We start from the raw sequence: 18,204 nt of genomic DNA, 5'->3' as shown, positions 1-18,204 counted from the left end.
AACCACATTACTAGGTCCGCCCATCCTTTTCTTTTCCCCCCACTAAGGTGGGAATTGGGGCGGTAACTTCCAAACTAAACTTCACCTGTGCTCATATTGATAAAGGGCTTGCAGATTGAGTCTGTGGTCGAGACTGACTCTTGCATGATTATCTAATTGCGTGCTGCTCAGTGCTGCAGCATTGCAGGCTGACAGATTACGTGTGGTGTGCACCATCTTGGATCCTGACTCTGTGGAAGCCTAGCATGCATTGGATTGCTTGCACATGTGGAACATGCGTCTTCACCTGCTGCGGACCACTCTCCTGCCTGCCAGGTATTGCAGTGCATGGATTGTTGCACTGGGTCACTGTCAGACTGTCCTTTAGAGTCCTCCGTGATGGAAAAGGGGTGGATTGGCCATGTGGGTTGGGGTCTGGTCTACTCTTGCAACATTCTCTGTGGCCCCGTCCGTCTGGCTGTATGGGAGCACTCTCTGCAATGAGATAGTATGTGCTATTAGTTAGCCTTATGCCAAACTGTCACTCTTTTCCCTGCCCGTCCAAGACCTTTCATTCCAGTGATGTAATGGGAATCCAAATTGAAATAGAAAACCTCAGTCAGAGTGGCTTTGATGCATTAACTGCACACGCCCTGATTGGGTTTTCAGGCCATTCAGCACAATGAGAATGTTCAATGCCTTAGTGCTCATTGATGCAAGCACTGACCACTGTGCCAGTTCCAAGTGAGCACTGAATTTCGTACTATGTAAACACCTCTGGTGAGTATTAGAGACCCTTCAATCTGGACGTTTTTCTAAAGTGTGCGATAGTTCTCTAGGTTAAGTAACACATCCCTGTTCTTTTAAAAAGTGAATGGGTCTTTGCAAATGTGCTGGTGCCTGGCCCGAATTATGAACAATGTCTCATCCTTTCTCCTACAGCACGAGCTCGCACCAATGTCTCTTGTTTCCTCCTTCAGTTTGCTATAGATGCGCCACTGGATCACAGGTAAATCACTGGGAGAAGCCTGAGCGTGATAATGGATCGCTGTGGATATGTGCAGGGAATCCCAGAATGATGCTGGACCACTGAGGATTGAAAGCGGGATGTTAGGTATGCCAGTTGAATGCAGACGACTGGCAGTGTGTGAACATTTGAGCTATTTAACACTTCTTGAATCCAACACACTGCTCTTCTCACAGTACATGAACTTGTGGGAAATGTAGTCTCTTCATTGAAAATGGCGCATTTTGGCCATCACATCTAAAAGCAACATTACATTTACATTTTCCAAAAGTATCACATATTACCTAAACACAATTGTGCACATTATTTTATACTCGAGCTCTGGGACCCAAAGCACAGCACTTGCAGCAGTGCAGAAACATTGGAAATCTGAGCGCGACAAAGTAGTCAGAGAGACATTCCACACAGAGATAGTAGACAATGGAGATCCAGGGCCACCTGAGTGTTCTGCTCAGACATGGCTGGCCACGCTTAGGGCTTCCCTTATTCCCTTATGATACAAGGATACAGCTGAAGAAAGGGTGGAGGACAGGCCATGGGTGATCCCATGACATGCCCCCAAAATAGCCCAACGATAGCCCCAGGGCAGGCTCCAGCACCTCAAACCATCTCACCAAGGTTAAGGCATGGAGCTAGTCAGCCATAGAGGATTAGTTGTATGCAGTGAACTCTGTCCATAGGGGAGCAGACGAGGCGCCCCCAGCAACAGAGCATACAGACCATTGTCACCACCTCCAGCTTCCATCTCTCTTGCTCCTCTGATACAGGCACCAGAAGTCATATGGGAAGCCAGACCATCCTTCTGTAGACTCGTGGGAGCTTTTGATTCCCCAACTCAGAGACACAACACTTGAAATCTTTGGCAGGAAGATGATGGGTGTTCCTGAATAGCCCAGCTGGCCAACAGCTTCATCTGGAACTCTTTTATGATGGTCAGCAAGCACACCTCTTGTCCTGCTGGTCTCTGGCTCAGGGCATGGAGAGGAACATTCATGTGCCGTTGAGCAGCAGAGCAGTTCAATGAGCAACACCTCCAGGCTGGAAGTAACCTTCTTTGTAAAATTAAGCACAAGCACTGTTCCAATTTGCGCTGAATGTGAAGCAGAAAGATGAAGGAGCGCAAAACAGTATTTTTATGCCATAAATGTGTTAATCTTAGCAACGACAGGATATGCCCCAAAGAGGCGACATATGCAGTACAAGTACCTGGCTGAAGGACTTGAGCTGCCCTATTATTGATCTTATAACCCCTAGTAGCTACAAATTCTATGGTAAAAATCGTCCAACAGGCAATGGTGTGGGGTTGCTTTTATTGCTCGTGAAGATTTGGATTTGTTATCTTCCCAAATTGATTGTGAAGATTGTAATGTGCTGCACTTGAAAGTCACCTCCTCTGCTAATACTTGCATAGACTTTATTTTAATCTACCGTCCCCCGAGGAACACACCCGATTTTTCTGAAACAATCATGAACATCTTAACCTATTTGGACAAGCCCAATTGGTCTAGCTTGGTTTTAGGTGATTTTTATAGATGATGGAATAATTCAGAGGACCCATAAGCTCTCACTTTGGAACATCAGTTTAAACATACACTCTGTGAAACTCTTCTAAACGCAGTAATCATGCCTAGACTGGATTACTGCAATGATCTTCTCTGTGGTGCCAGCAAAAGGAATCTATACAAACTTCAGGTTCTCTTCGTAGCGTGAGGAAGGTCTCCAAAAGAGAGCATGACTCATGCTACAGGAAAGATATTCACTGGCTTCCAATTTCAGCCAGAATCACTTTTAAATTGAACACTTTAGCACATAAGTGTGTTTTGGTCTGGCCCCGCACTACTTGAAAGAGTGTGTAAATCTGCAACAATCCTCACGCTCAACCAGATCTGCAGGAACCTCCAGACTGTTCTGTCCCAGAGTCAAATGAACAAGGGGCGGTGGATGCTCGTTCCCTGTAAGTGCGGCTAGGGCATGGACCTCCCTTCCAGTCGATCTTTGCACAGAATAGAGTCTCTCTGTGTTTTGTAAAAGGCTGAAGACCCTGCTCTTTGCTTAACATATCCCTCTTCTTTCATACAACACCCTTTTCTCTAGCTTGTCCTGTGACATTATTGTTGTCTGTCGTGTCTATGTTTGCACTTTGATGCCTGTGGGCTTAAGCGCTATATAGATTTATAAACATAAACAAGTCCACAAAGACACCAACTTTGCAGAAATCAGTGATTTGGCAGGAAGTTCATAAAAAATACAGCTGCCGGGAGCCCGATGGTCAACCAGCAAAAAGATTTTATTGTAGTGCACAAAAATTGTTGTCACAAGTGAGGTCGAAAGGCTATACAACTTTTCTTGATAGTGTTCTGAGCTATTTGGACTGATGCTTGCGGTTATTGTAACTAGCATATGAATGTAAAGATGATAACATAATGGAGAATACAAATATCAAACATATTATCCATAAAGATTTATGGCACTGTGGCAAAATCACATCCAGTGCACCAAAGGAGGGAGGATGGGGAGCTCTAGGGTTCAGGAGGAGCCGTGTGCTCAGTGATGCAACCCCTGGAGGTGTAACTGGAGGATCCTCAGAGTTCCCTCAATCCTCCCTCATGTGAGTACCGAAATCAGTGGGTATTCAAGCTAAGGCTAGACCAGTACATTTCCAGGAGAGATACATGTCTTGGGAGACTAGCACAACCGATTACAACGTGTGGGTGAAGCATACAGTTCCAGTTTTACAAGTACAGTAAGTTGCCATTAGAAGTCAAACACATTCCCAGCATTGGTGGAGGAGCGAGTTATTACATCACATTGCTATATTCCTAGGTGGGTGCCATAGTGTGAAGGCAGCACTGCAGAGAGGTTGGAATAATTAATAACGGTTCAGTTCTGTAAAGATCTCAAGGGAGAATGAACTAACATGTAATATCACACAATTTAACAAGATACCAGCAGTTGTCTGCTAATGGATACTAATAGAATAACCAACCATCCAGCAGCCAATGGGACAGGCAACAACCTGCTTCTATGCAGTGTGCCTTAACACATGACAGCACCCTTACAGAATGTAAAAATGTACAGGTCAATCTCAAAGTGAGCATTGGTGCTGGTTAATACCGGTTGCCATTTATGTAGACAGAAGAGTCAAGAGCGAACACAACAAGGACTGGTGAGACCCCAGCCCTGGGGAGGAGAAAAAGGCTACTGCTGCGGTGTTAAGTCTCCTAGTGTGGGACGTAGGTTGTCAGTAGGTGAGCACCAGTGCCACAAAGAACAGGAGAATGGAACATGCACATGATTATCCCCACAGCAGGGAACAATAACATGTTGTATTGGAGTCCATCTGAAAATAGAGACTAAAATTGAAATGCCTGAATTAGGCCTGACGTTGTCCTACACATAGAAGTTAGGAAACAGATGAAGGATGTACTTCCTCTGTTTCACTTCTTCGGGTGTACAGTACTAGAAAGATTACAAATCACAAACTTCTTTGATTCATGGTAGTACTGTGCCACACACTTACCCGTGGACTCGCTGCTATTTTCTCTTTTCTCAAACTCATCATCTTCTATTAAATATATTTCTTCCTCTTTAATGTTCAGTGAAACAACTGACGGGATAACACCATGGCCTGGGATAAAAATAAACATCAGAGTTTAGGGTTGCGCATTTATATTACGCCATATGTCACCCAGAACGCATAGAGTACGCCATAGAGACAAGCGGTAGAAACAAGTAATCACAGACAATAGTACAATAATGACAACTGCAAAATAGATAAACAAAATGATATGATGTTGCAAGAGTCCAGACAGTACCTACCTGCAGGCTAACTGGCAAGTGTTTAATCTGTTTTTGGAGGTTGCCTGTCTTCCTGTGTAACTGAGACACAATTAGTTTATGTCACACAAGTCAACTCATCTGGTGGAAAGCTGACTACTGTACCGCCAATGCATCTCAGGTTGGATTTTGGCCCTTATTCATCTCCCATCTTTCACAAGGGCAAAGTCAGAAGATAATGTGCAAGTCTCTTTTTGATATAACCTGGACCATTACCCCACCATTAATTGAACGTGTTATCACTGTTACCAATGTCTGCCATTTTAAGTTAAATCGACCACTAAAAAACAATTCTAATGCCTCTATTTTGGGCATGTTGAATGTGTCTATTGGTTTTCTTGTGCAATGAGACATACAGGTCACTGCAATATAATAATAACAATGATATCAGGTTTTTATGTAGAGCTTCAAGCCGGATGCCTCCAGCTTTTAAGTGCTGTATTAATAGCTGCTATTATCTCCCAATTTCAGGGTGCTCACTAAAGGATGAAAGAAGGCACTCCCTGGATTAAAATCTGCAAGGCGCAGACTGGCCCCATGTCAGAGGGGAGCAGATAACTTGTGAGCTACCATACCGGACCGACAAATGAATATTGAACCCTGAACTGGATTCTGAGAAACATCTTCTGAAGGTTGAGCATATGGAATAGGGGACAGGAATCAATACAGACACATTTCATTCAATATGAGGTATTCATTTTTGACACAAGGGAATGGGGGTAATGTCAGGAGGGGGCACACAGGTGTGTATACATCAACTGTGGCGAGAGTCCAAAACACACCACCCCGCCTCCTCCCCCAACTTTAGCATGATTCCCCACAAAATGCAAACATCTCTGAGCCAGATCCATTGAAATCCCCAAAACTCCCCTTCCATCCTCCACACCGAAATAATCTATTAGCTCTGATTATGTCACTCACCCCCCATTCCTCTCCCTCCTTCCATGAAACTTTGAAGAAACTCTTCTGTCTCGGTTCAGCCTTCCCCATTTTCCTATTGGTCCAACCCTTCCCCAATGATGTGCTATGTATCGTCCCTGCAGCCCTCCCACTTATGCACCATTGGACCCCATTCCGCATGGAAGGATGCCACGTGGTCATTAACCAACGCTGTCAAGTTCTCCATTACGAACATGTCCTAAAACGTCAGCCTCCACTCCTCACCAGCACTTCACCCCAGGGCATTTGTGACTTCAGATGAATTTCCTAATAATTGATTGAAGCTCCACAAAAAAGGAATCACAGAGAGGTGACGCAATGGCTATGAACATATATACAAACTATGGAAGGACATTCATCTTAATAGAGGTTGTGCGTCCATACCACGATAGGACCAGAGAATCCCAGCGACGCAGGTCCGACCTAACCGTTTTGAGTAAGGGAGCCCAAGTCCCTCAGTAGTCTGTCACCTAGATAAGTAATCCCTGTTCTTTCGATTCCCATACCCTGGATCTTGTCTCCTAGGTCAGAGCTTAGGATTCCCCCTCGGGCCGGCATTAGACAGGATTTGTCCACATTAATCTTTACACCAAAAAAGTGCCCGAAGGCTGAGATCGGTTTCAATAACTCTGGCAGGAGGTTGTGGATATCGGTTAATTACCCTAAAATGTCATCCACAAAAAGGGAAAATTTAAAGTCCACCTCACAACAGATAATACCTTTGATTTTTTGGTTGGACCCGATTGAACGGCTAGAGGTTCCAAAGTCTCAACTAAGTGAAGGAGTCAGATAAAGGGGTCAGATAAAGTCTCATTCACCAAGACCCAATCCTTTGGTGCCTTGTACAGGGCAGATAGCCATATGTGAAAGTTCGGGCTAAGACCCATATTTTCTAGGACCTTAGTGATGTAGAGCAACTCCACACTGTCAAAGGCTTTCTCCGAGTCTAAGGATACTATACAGGCATCTAATTTGTTAGACTGAGCATAATGCATTAGATTGATGGTCTTCCGAATACTGTCAGTGCCCTGTCTCCCCTTAATAAAACCCACTTGATCCCCATGAACTAATGACGGCATCACAGACTCCAATCTATTACCTAGGAGCTTAACGTTGGTATTTAACAAAGAGATAGGTCTGTAGGACGCACATGAGGCGGGGTTGCGGCCCTCCTTGTATGTAACCACTACATCATCGAGTTTGGGAGGTCCCCACCCTCCAATATTGCATTGAAGACCTTACCCAGGTGAGGTTCCAAGACAGAGTGGTACGTCTTGTAAAATGTCACTAAAAACCATCTACCCCCGGTGTAGTACCACTTTTCATGTTTTTAATTATGTGGATGACCTCCTCTGGACTTTCTGGTGCCCCCAATAGTTCTGCAGTGTCCCTAGAAATCCCGGGGACAGGTAGTTGATCTAAGGAGGAGTCCACAAGAGATCCCTCCGCCTCATATTCCGCCGTATATAGGTTCTCATAATATCGTCTGAACTCTGCTCCTATTTTGTCACTGTCATATTTGGGGGTACCCACTTTTGAGGTTAACAAGGACACCATTTTACTTTTCTGCTTTTTGTGAAGCCGGCATGCCAGGATTTTATCCGCCCTGTCCCGCTTTTCATGATATTTCAGTATTAGCAACATCAGTTTCCTCACTGTGTCCTGGACAAGAAAGGACCGCACCTGCTTTTTGAGGCTGTTGAGCTTTTTCACTGTCTTGGGTGTCATTGTCATGTGTCCTGGGTTGAAGAGCAGCTATTCTCTCTCTAAGGGTCATTTCCTGTTGCAACTTCTTTTGTGAACCCAGTCTAACAAGGACACCCCTTCCCATCACGTTAAACCCATCCCATAGCAATTGCAATCCAGCTTCACTGTAAAGCTCACCTGGTATCCAAGGGGACGTCACTCAGCCTGTTCTGACCTCTTACGATCTCAAACCCTTCCCTGGAGGCTATTTGACTGGAGACTGGGCCTGAAACACAGGATTGGTAGAGTTTAACTCCCTATTGTCTCTGTGTGGTTGAACCCCTTCTTCCGCGGGGTCCAACCCTTCCCTTTGATCCACAACTCACCTTGTTTTCTTGGATAGTGTGCTCTCCGTCCCGCTTTCAGTGCAGGGGCGCGTTGATTGATGCTGGCTCGTTGCTGCCTAGTTACTTCACTGGCAAGAGTCCGACAGGTATGTATAATGGGTCTTTTGAACAGTTCTCTAACTTCATTCCTTTCCTTCCTTAGATGATGGCCGGCGTCCGGGGATGGCGGCGTGCTGCTGAGATGAGTAGCGCTGAAGGTGAGTGAGAGCACGATGCGCGATGCACCCCTTTCGTATTTGTATTGAACTGAGTTCTTTTCCTGTGTCTTTTAGGTGCTGCGACGTTTTCAGTGTGGATGCCAGTTATGAAGAACAAATGCGGTGAGAAAGCGCGGTATACAGCGCCTCTAGATGTTTCCACACTAACCTGGAGTGTCTTTTCCCTCTTGCAGATGGATGAGAGGTTCCGGAGACAGAGTTCCCCCAGAGCGGCTGGGATTCAGGTAAGCTTTTGAAGCTCGTACAGTATTTAAAAATAAGCAAAGATTTGCAGAATGCTTACTAATGCCTTTTTTCTGTTCTTTTCCCTAGGAAGCGGCGTGCCGGGATGGGAATGACACCGCCGAAGATGCCCGCAGAACAGAAGGAGCGATGAATGATGGGCAGAAGCGCTGCAAGGTAAGGCTGTTCCTAGCGGTGTTCTTTTTCTTGTAGGAGCTGAGCGCAGAAGAAAGATGCAGGCCTACTGGAGACCGATCCAAACACGGTGAGTGTCACGCTGTAGGTGCAGAAAACACAAAGCATGTTTCTCAGCCTGAGCGTGGCTTAAATAGTCTCTAGGTATCCCAGGTGTCTCTGGGCTGAACCACACCCAAAAGTCTAGACTGCACATGCAGTTCTGGGAACCGAAATATGTGGGGGCATCCATCAAGTCCAATCCCCAATGTTATCCTATGGGAGTGAGTGAGTCTGGTGTCACAAGCGCCAAGTCTGACTCCAAGTGGGTCTTTGGAGGGATGGAGAGGCCCTCTAGGGCCATGTAGGTGATCGTGGCCTGGCTCCAGCCTGACATCTTGGAGGGCAGGGGACATGAGGGGCAGGAATCATGACATTCACCCGTGTCATTGAACTCAAAATATTCCTTGATTTCCGTTAACAGGATCTCTGACCCTTCCCTATCTTTCAACAAGAAATCATTGTACATCCATCTCTGTCTTGGCCCAGACCCCAGCCCATCCCCCATCACTATTCGGACCAAGTCATGGTCTGACTATGGAAGCGTGATCACCTCGGACGCTGTGATCCGCCCCTTCAGAAATTCACCAACCAAAATAATATTATTTCTGGAAAGCGACTCAGGTACATATGAGAAATACGTAAACAGGTGGTCCCTCCCACCCCCCTCCACCACCGAGCCCCAATTCACAGTTAATCTCCAGAAATGTGCAGGCCTCCCCCTCCTTGGCTGAACCAAGCTCCTTCCCCACCCTCTTTCTGTCCCTTAGGGGGTCCAAAACCATAATGAGGTCTCTGTTCACCATTAGTGTGCCCTCTACGAACAGTATTATCTCCTTATGGTCACCCCAGAATGCTAATTGACCGACATTGGGGCACTAGACAGACCCCACCATAACCAGTCTCCCCCGAGTTTTGTCTTTGATAAAGATGCAACGACCTTCCAAGTCGGCCAACATGGCATGTGTTGTCTGTCCCAACCTGGTAGAAACCACAATGGCCAACCCTCTCTTTTTCGTCGTGGTCAAGGCACTGAATACAGCACCAACCGTACTTGGTCAAAGAGCTGACTCCTTCCCCTTCACTCAGTGAGTTTCTTGGAGTAGAAAAATATCCAACTTGGCTCGCCGGTATCCCCTGAGGATCAAAGATCTCTTTGTATGGGAGTTAGCTCCTCTAACATTTAGGGACCCAATCGCTAAATCATAAAAAGGACCCAGCACCCTTTAATCAGGTACATTCTGTAAAAGACCTCCCGGGTGAGGGGGCAGCAGGGGGTCTCCCCTGTGTGTATATATATATATATATATATATATATATATATATATATATATATATATATATATATATACAGACAAATGGGGCTGGGGGAGTAATTTGGGCTTTTGGGATACTGGCTTTTTTCCTCAATCTTTTCACACAGATTCACCACATTTCACTCCCCCCATACTACCCAGATGAACAGACTCTCCCCTCTCCCTTACGTCTCACCCTGCCTAGAAAGCATAGACATCGTTGGACTGGACCACCAGTAGCAACCAGACCCCTGGACTAGTAAATCACAATAGTACCACTTCTGAGCTCCCTCCACCACGCCTGCAATGCTTTCCCACCGCCAGCAGCACCCGGCGCCACCCTATCTTCCTACAAAATCCCCCAAAAAGCTCAACCCTGTGCCTCCCCTTTCTATAGAATCATTATCTCCACCATTCCCCACATCTAGCAAAGGCAACCAACATCAATAAGTCTCACGCCCTCCCCTTACGGCCCTATGGCCAAAGATTGCTTAGAAACCTTGAGCCTGTGTCAGGCTCCTATTTATGAATCTGGGTCAGAATGCCTTCCCTCCCTTCAGAAGCGTTTTTTTAAATCCCGAGACCCAGGTATGCGCCTCCTGCCACCATTTGTTCAGCCCCCCCCCCCCGAAGGTCCCGCCAGGGCGCACTGCAGGTTCTGAAGTGGCTCCTCAGGAGCCTCAATGAGCTCACCTTTCACCCTTTCTATGTCGTCTTCAGTCACAAGCTCATATTTGCATCCTTCATATTCAAATGAGACGGAGAAGAGGAACTCCCAGTGATATCATAGTCTGTGAAACCCACTTTCCTTGCCCTCTCCAAAATCTTAGCTTTTTCGGCATAATAATGAAAACGGGCAAGCACCGATCTAGGGCCTCTGCCCCCACCTCCTGCCCGGTGTGCCCTATCTATGGTAGGTTCATTGGTGTAGTCGTCCCCAAAACAACGACTTGATCACAACATTGATGGCTTGTATTATAGCTCTCTCCGTCTTCCCCTCCTTCTCTAGAAAACCAAAACAACGACGGTTGTTACACCTCTCTCTGTTTTCGAAATCATCAATTTTTAAGGTTAGCTCCCTTTCAAGCCTTTCACCTTCCGATAGCCTCATATCAATATGGGTCTGCAATACGTCTGCAGCCGCCTGAATAGACTAAAGACACTGAACTCTGCCATCAAAGGTATCCACTCGCTTATCCAGGGTGTCTATTCTGTGCCCAATGTCTGACTGAATTCCCCTTATCTCCTCCAATAAAGCGGTGATATCCTTCTCCGTGGAATTAGCATCTTCCGCCATCAGCAGGACAAGGGGGTTCACCACCACGACGTTGGGAGCGGCGTGACTGGCGTATTGGAATTGTTTTAATAGATAATGCCCTTCGCTCACTTGATCCTCCTCGCTCTGGGTTATGGAGTACTCTTCACTGCCCCCCTCTCCGCCGGGGCTCACGACCAGCCTCCACGCTCAGGGAAGGAGGTATGGAATCATATGCAACACCCTCACCTGCGATAGCATCGATTCCAGGGTAGACTTTGCACAGGGGTAAGTCAACATAGGCGAGGAGCAACAGGAATGTCGGGCACCAGCACTGGGGGATCGTCATCCAAAGGCAATGGCACCCAGACAGACCAATGTACCGGCACTGGTGCCCTGACTCACACAGGCAGGGAGACCACGAGAACACTATGTGGGCTGAGAGAGGGTTCTGCCTCTTAAAACTGCATCTGCCACCACTGAAATGTCCGGGCATGTTCCCTCTGCCTGCCACTGTGCTGCAGCGTGGGCCCCCATTTTATTTTTATTTTAAAGTGTTTTTATTGGCATTTGTATGTCCATTTCAAGTCAATGAATTACATATCATCATTTCACAGATTTGTACAATTCCAAATTAACAGTTACCAACAAACAAAACAACAAAACAACATTAACTGTCTTCATTATGACTCAGCATTTTTGGACCCAATTTTGTGAGGGTGTGCATTGCCATAATCGATTTTCCGTTACAGGGCTGTCAGATGGGCTGACCTTTCCATTTCTCAGTTTTCCACTGAGCTGCTGTGTTAATTCCAGCCAGGCTACCTTTTTCAAGGAGGTTTATCGTTGGAGGGGTGGAACATGTCCCACACCAGTGCTTTCCAAGCCTCAAATGCTATGCTAACCTCCTCCTCTGCCCTGGAGACACCCTCCCCCCATATCCTGGACTCTGCCTCCGTCCAGCGTTCCGATTCTCTGTACCACATTGCATATTGGGGGCCACCTGTCGACTTCCATGCCATTGCGATAGCTCTCTTAGGTAAAATGTGCTGAGTGCCGGAAGGGAGCCGGGGCCCGCACCCAGACACCAACAAGTCCCACAAAGGCGTGTAGGCCAAAGACTCACCCTGCTGTTGTGTGCAGGCCCGTACCTCGGGCTGCACCGCACACGATCACACGCATCCACACAAGGAGACACGGGACACGTGTGTGTGTGCCTTACAGCATCCCCGCGGCAACTGCCCGCACGGATATTCTTTATTCTTCATGCGCATGCACGGCCCGGAACGAGGCTCGCGCATGCCCCGTTCATGCTTGCAACATCACATCCCTTTTTTTTTTCAACCAAAAACAATTTAACATCAACCAGAATGAACCATATACCTGGTAAACATAAACATGTAACCCAACGTGGGTCGACCGGCTGCCGTACCCTCGGCTCAGTCTCTCGAGTCCAGAACATAGTCCTTGAGGCAAGCCGGCAGTCTGCGGTTTCCCCGCACAGGGTACCGAGGGGTGCTGTGCCGAGTCGAGCCGGGACCATCTGCATGTGGAATGTCCTCCCTCTGAGCGTCCTCCGCCTGACCTTCGGGGACCGCTTCGGATGAGGTGCTTTTGTCCGGTTCACTGTCCCTCGTTGATGTGTCCACTTTTTTGAAAAATGACCTGTTGCGGGTGACGGTCCCCCGGTTGCATGCTGCCGTGACCATGGTTCCTTTCACATGCGTGACCCTCCACGGGTGAGGTTCGTAAGGTAGTGATAGTTTGCCTTCCGGGTGACGATTCCACACCAGCCCGGAATCAACTACAGCCACTTCCTTGTCTTGGAGACCTCTCCTCTCACTCTCTCTCTGATTGCGGGCTGCCCGCTCCTCTCTCACTTTATCATTGTCAATGACCCCAGGTACTCTTCCTTCTACCTCCGGTATCATGCCGCGAGGGCAGCGCCCGAATAGCGCTTCAGCAGGAGCTACGCCTGTCGATTGGTGCGGCGTGGTCCGATACTCTCGCAGGAATTCCACGACCTTCTTTGGGAGGTCCTCTCCTCCGCTTGCAGATATTCTCAGCACCTTGTTAAGCGTGTGCATGAGCCTTTCAGCTTCCCCGTTCGCACGCGGCCACAACGGGGATACTCTCCGGTGATGGATGCCCCTCGCTTTGAGATACTGTGCGAACTGGCTACCCGTGAACGGGGGACCATTGTCTGAGCATAGTATTTCGGGGAAGCCATGGGTTGCAAACATTTTGTCCAGGGCCCTAGTGGTGTACTCGGTGGCGGTGGACTCTACGATCTCCACCTCGGGATATCTGGACCATTGGTCTACCACCGCTAAAAAGTACATGCCCCGACCCGTCGATCCAAAATCTGCATGGACGGTTCCCCAGGGCTTTTCGCTCCGTTCCATTGAGCTGATCGGTGGAGCTTTATCCCCGGGATTCACCGCCTGACATGGCAGACACCTTTTTATGAACAGCTCGACCATTCCCTCGAGTTCAGGGAACCACACCTTGGGTCGAAGCCGAGCTTTGGTCTTGGCCACCCCTTGGTGCCCTATGTGAGCTAATTCCAACACACGATTTCTCAGGGCGTGCGGGATCACAATTTGCCTCCCCCTCAACAGTAGTCCGTTGTCAGAAATGGATAGTTCATCCCTCACCCTCCACAGCGCCTGAAGGTCTTTCTGGGCATCAGCCTGCCGCCTTGCATTGTTCTGAAGCACCTCTCTCCAGTCGCCGCTTCCAACTGCCGTTTTGATGATTTGGAACACCTCATCTTTGGACGATTCCGTCGCTATGGTGACCCTGGACAGCGCCACCGGTAATGCACCTTCCATGACCTGACAGAGCAGCCCTCTACAAGCAGACACCTCCTTGGTCTTTTCCACGCTCTCTGGGTTTGGGTGTCGCGACAGATAGTCCGCTGGATTATTGGTCCCTGGTCTGTACACCAGTCGAACCCCATATTCCATAAGGGCTAGCATCCATCGTTCGTTTCTGTGTGGAGGTTTTGATGACACCCCCGCCAGGATGGGTAGCAGGGGCTTATGATCGGTCACGACTACGACCGGCTTGCCGAGGATGTAGAGATGAAAATGGCGACAGCCCCACAGTATGGCCAAGGCCTCTCTTTCTATTTGCGAGTAGCGCTGTTCTGTGTCTGTGAGCGCCTTGCTCGCATACGCAATGTGTCGCATGTCTCCTCTCTTGTCCGCTTGCATCAGCACAGCAACTACGCCCACCGGGCTGGCGTCAACAACGATCTCGGACTCGGCGGTGGGGTCGAAGTACGCCATGGTGTCTCCGTCGGACAGGGCATTTTTGATGAGTTGAAATGCCTCTTGTTCTTTTCTTTCCCACACCCACACAGCATCGTTCTTGGTCAGCGCTCTGAGGGGTTCCGACAGGGAGGCCAAACCCTTAATGAAGCGCCCACAGTAGTTCACCATCCCCAAGAAACGCCTTACCTCCGTTGGGGACTGGGGTGCTGTGGCCTCCCAAATGTCCTTGATCTTTGCAGGATCGGGCGACACGCCGCTGGCATGAAAGATGAAGCCAAAGAACCCAATTCTGTCTTTGAAAAATTCACATTTTTCACGGTGTAGGGTAAGCCCCAAATCCTCTAGCCTCTTCAGCGTGCACTCCAGTCTCTTCATGTGTTCCGCCTTTGAGTCTGCAAACACCATTGCTCATATTCAAAACACCCTTCAGTCCTGCGAGCGCCCCCCTGATGGTGTTCTGAAAAACTTCTGCAGCAGATGAAATGCCGAAGCTCAGGCGCTTAAACTGATAGAGGCCATCATGCGTCGTAAAAGTCGTGATATAACGTGAGTCCGGGTGGAGCTCGAACTGATGATAGCCAGCCCTCAAATCTAACTTCGAAAAAACTCTCGCCCCTTGCAGTTCTCCTACAATATCATCGAGAGTGGGTGTAATGTGTCTCTCCCTTTTGATAGCTGCATTTGGGAGGCGCATATCGACGCAGATGCGCACCGCTCTGGGCTGTTTTGGCTTGGGGGCCACCACTATGGGTGAGACCCAGGGTTTTGGGCCTTCCACCCGTTCGATGATGTCCATTCGGACCAGTGAGCAGAGTTCTTCCTCCACCTGCTCCCGGAGATGGAACGGGATCCTTCGATGTTTGAGAGCTGTGGGCCTGATGGTGTCGTCGATGTGCACAGGAGGAGCTCTCAACTTTCCCACTCCTTCAAAAATGCCTGAGAATCTGGCTAGAAGCTGCTCAATGTCTACTTGATAGACTGCAAATGCAAAATGCACAAGGTCCAGTGCCTCTGATGCTGCACAGCTAAGCAGGGATTGGGGGCTGAAGTCGGTGATGAAAAATCATGCTTTTATGGACTTGCCGCCCTTTGAAACGGGCGCCACGAAGACACCCTTGATGGGGAGTTGTGTGTCGCCGCCGAACATGAAGATCTTCGCCCTCGAGACATCTAACGGTGGTGGTCCCGGGATCGACTGGTAGTGATCCGAGGCCAGCACACATACCGAGGCTCCAGTGTCCATCATCACTTGTGTAGGGACCCCCTGGATGTCCACTATGCATTTGGGCTGCCTCTTTTTCCTTTCCCCTGTGGCTATGCTCAAAATGAAGAACACCTCGTCCTCTTCTTCCTCCTCGGCCATGTTCAGCCTCTGCATCTCCTGTTCCACTGTCGCAATGCTCTTTTGCCCCCTTGACCCACTGCCAAACAAAATGGCCGGACCCCTTTGAGTAGGCACCGGCGCAGGAGCGCGGCACATCCGGGCATAGTGTCCTAGTCCGTTGCATCTGCCACAGGATCTGGATTTGGCGGTACATTCCTCAGAGTGTGGCAAATCGTACCCACAATATTGACAAATGGGCGCCACTCCATGCGTCGGACTTGCTTCTTGGCGTTTCTGACTCCACTTACTCTTTGATGCGGACTGCCTCCCTACCGCAAACGCCTCTTCTGACCTGCTGGGACGCACCGCCGCGTCCACTGTGGCACCCCTCGACTCCGCCAATTCATATATTCTTCCGTTGTCCAGGATCTGTGTCAGAGTCCACCCTGGCTCCCTTAACACCTGTCTGCAGAGTTTGCCTGAGCCACAGCCTTGGATGACTTGGTTTCTAATCAAGGACTCCTCGTTGTCCCATCTGCACGTCGTGGCCATTTGCCTTGGGCGGGAGCAGAATTGATCAAGCGACTCTTCTTCCCGCTGTTTTTCACTGTTGAACAGGAATCTCTCATAGTCCACGTTGGAAAGCGGAAAAAAATGATTCCTTAAGGCAGCCTTGACCGCATCATAGGTAACTACTTGCAGGTTAAGGGACTCATAAATGCGTAGGACGTGCATACCCGCGGAGTCTAGTAGAGTTGCCCTTTTTGCGTCATCATTGGTTTCTCCTGTTGCGGTGAAGTACATGTCCAATTTTCTTATCCACAGCAACCATTTTGGACCCAATTTTGAGGGTGGACCCGACGCGTCTAATTCTTGCATGGGTAACAGCGATCCCTGTTGTTTCCTTCTTACCGCCACCGGCGCTGTACCTGCATCTTCGTCACTCTCCGCCATGTTCACAGGTCGCACTGGCACCTCCTTAGGGTTTGGAGGCCACAAACTTGACTTGTGCGGACAGTCGACGTATCTCAGGCCGCCGCGTGGTGTGGATCAACGTGGCCGCGGACCCGTCCAGTTACCACAGCTTGAGGGACAGTCGTCTTGGATGCACGAGCACCTTTTCAGGCCGCTACTGCCCGTGTCCTGCGTAGAAACCGATCCTCTTTGCTCACGCTGGGTTCTGGGAATGCTCCATTCGCATCCCGCTTCGTCGCCAGATGTGTGCAGGCCCGTACCTCGGGCTGCGCCGCACACGATCACACGCATCTACACAAGGAGACACGGGACACGCATGTTTGCCTTACGGCGTCCCCGCGGCAACTGCCTGCACGGATGTTCTTTATTCTTCATGCGCATGCGCGGCCCGGAACGAGGCTCGCGCATGCGCCGTTCATGCTTGCAACATCACACCTGCATCACAGGCCGAAAGAGCTGTGGCCGAGGTCATGGAACCTCGCCAGCAGGGCATGCAGCTCCCGATGTCCAGGCCGCTTCCCTGCATATTCTCTCCGGCACAGCTGAGGTGGCCACGTCTCGCTCTTCCACGACATGCCGTACTCCGCTGGGCGTTACACCGGCACAGGCCTCACGTGCACCACGGATCCAGGGGACACGCGCCCTACGTCCTTTTCGGACTGATGTATCTTGGTCGCTGGGTGGCTAATTATCAACAGATTTGGCCCAGAGTTGCTTGGATGGTTAGCAGTGGGCGCATATCAAGAAATCGCCTTGCACAAGGGTGTAAAGGTGGGGCTCAGTACCCCTTTATGTCCAGTGTTGTCAGAGCTGCACAGCTAGGCTTACCTCATCCGTGCGCCCCCTGGTGGCCTCCCTTCCAGTCCCTTTTAACTATGGATGCACCAGACAGATATCGGATACAATACCAACTCATAAAAGGGCAAAAACCGGTGAGTCCCTGACTAACAACTCCTCGCAAAACATTCATGGGTGCCTTTCTGAATGTATTTGTGAAGACATTTTCAGCATGTCTGTCTTTTTCCAAGTAGATGCATTTTTATATAACTTTTAAAATGTTTGATGATTAATCTGTTCTAAAAGAACAAGCAAACACTGGAGAATAGCTAGCTTAATTTTAATGTGCATTTTCTTCCCCTATAATGTGATGTTTCATGGACCTATGTTTGCTTTGAAGACCTAACCGATTAAGCGAATTGCGAATAGAAATGTTTTGCAATCATCTTACTGTAAAAATTAAAAAATGAATAAAATGAAAATGGAAAACATGCTTTACTAACATCTTTAAAATACACTACTATGCATTCAAAAGTACCATTCAAGATTATTATGTTCTTAATATTCATATTGGTGTGCTATTGCTAAGGGAAAAGGTCCCCTTTAAATGGCGAAAGCTATTTTTATGGGAAACCATTCCTATTTAACAATTCCTTTAGTGATCATACTTAACCCCTCGGTAAAAACATCACTTATGCCACACGTCCTTGAATGTATCACAATAAATACCTTTGATTACGTATGTCATCTC

General features: G+C 48.5%; 1 protein-coding gene across 1 annotated transcript in view; it reads right to left on the bottom strand.

Annotated features, from left to right (window-relative positions):
* LOC138510522 (zinc finger protein 417-like) overlaps positions 1-18,204 on the bottom strand; it is a 318,227-nt gene that overhangs the window by 68,805 nt on the left and 231,218 nt on the right. The window contains exon 6 of the mRNA XM_069626236.1: positions 4,527-4,634. Coding sequence (XP_069482337.1) covers positions 4,527-4,634 — 108 coding nt within the window. The remainder of the gene's footprint in view (positions 1-4,526; positions 4,635-18,204) is intronic.

Source organism: Ambystoma mexicanum, chromosome 6p, assembly GCF_040938575.1.
Source record: "Ambystoma mexicanum isolate Mex_15411 chromosome 6p, UKY_AmexF1_1, whole genome shotgun sequence".
In the NCBI taxonomy this organism is placed as follows: domain Eukaryota; kingdom Metazoa; phylum Chordata; class Amphibia; order Caudata; family Ambystomatidae; genus Ambystoma; species Ambystoma mexicanum.
This window is presented reverse-complemented; position numbering and strand designations above follow the sequence as displayed.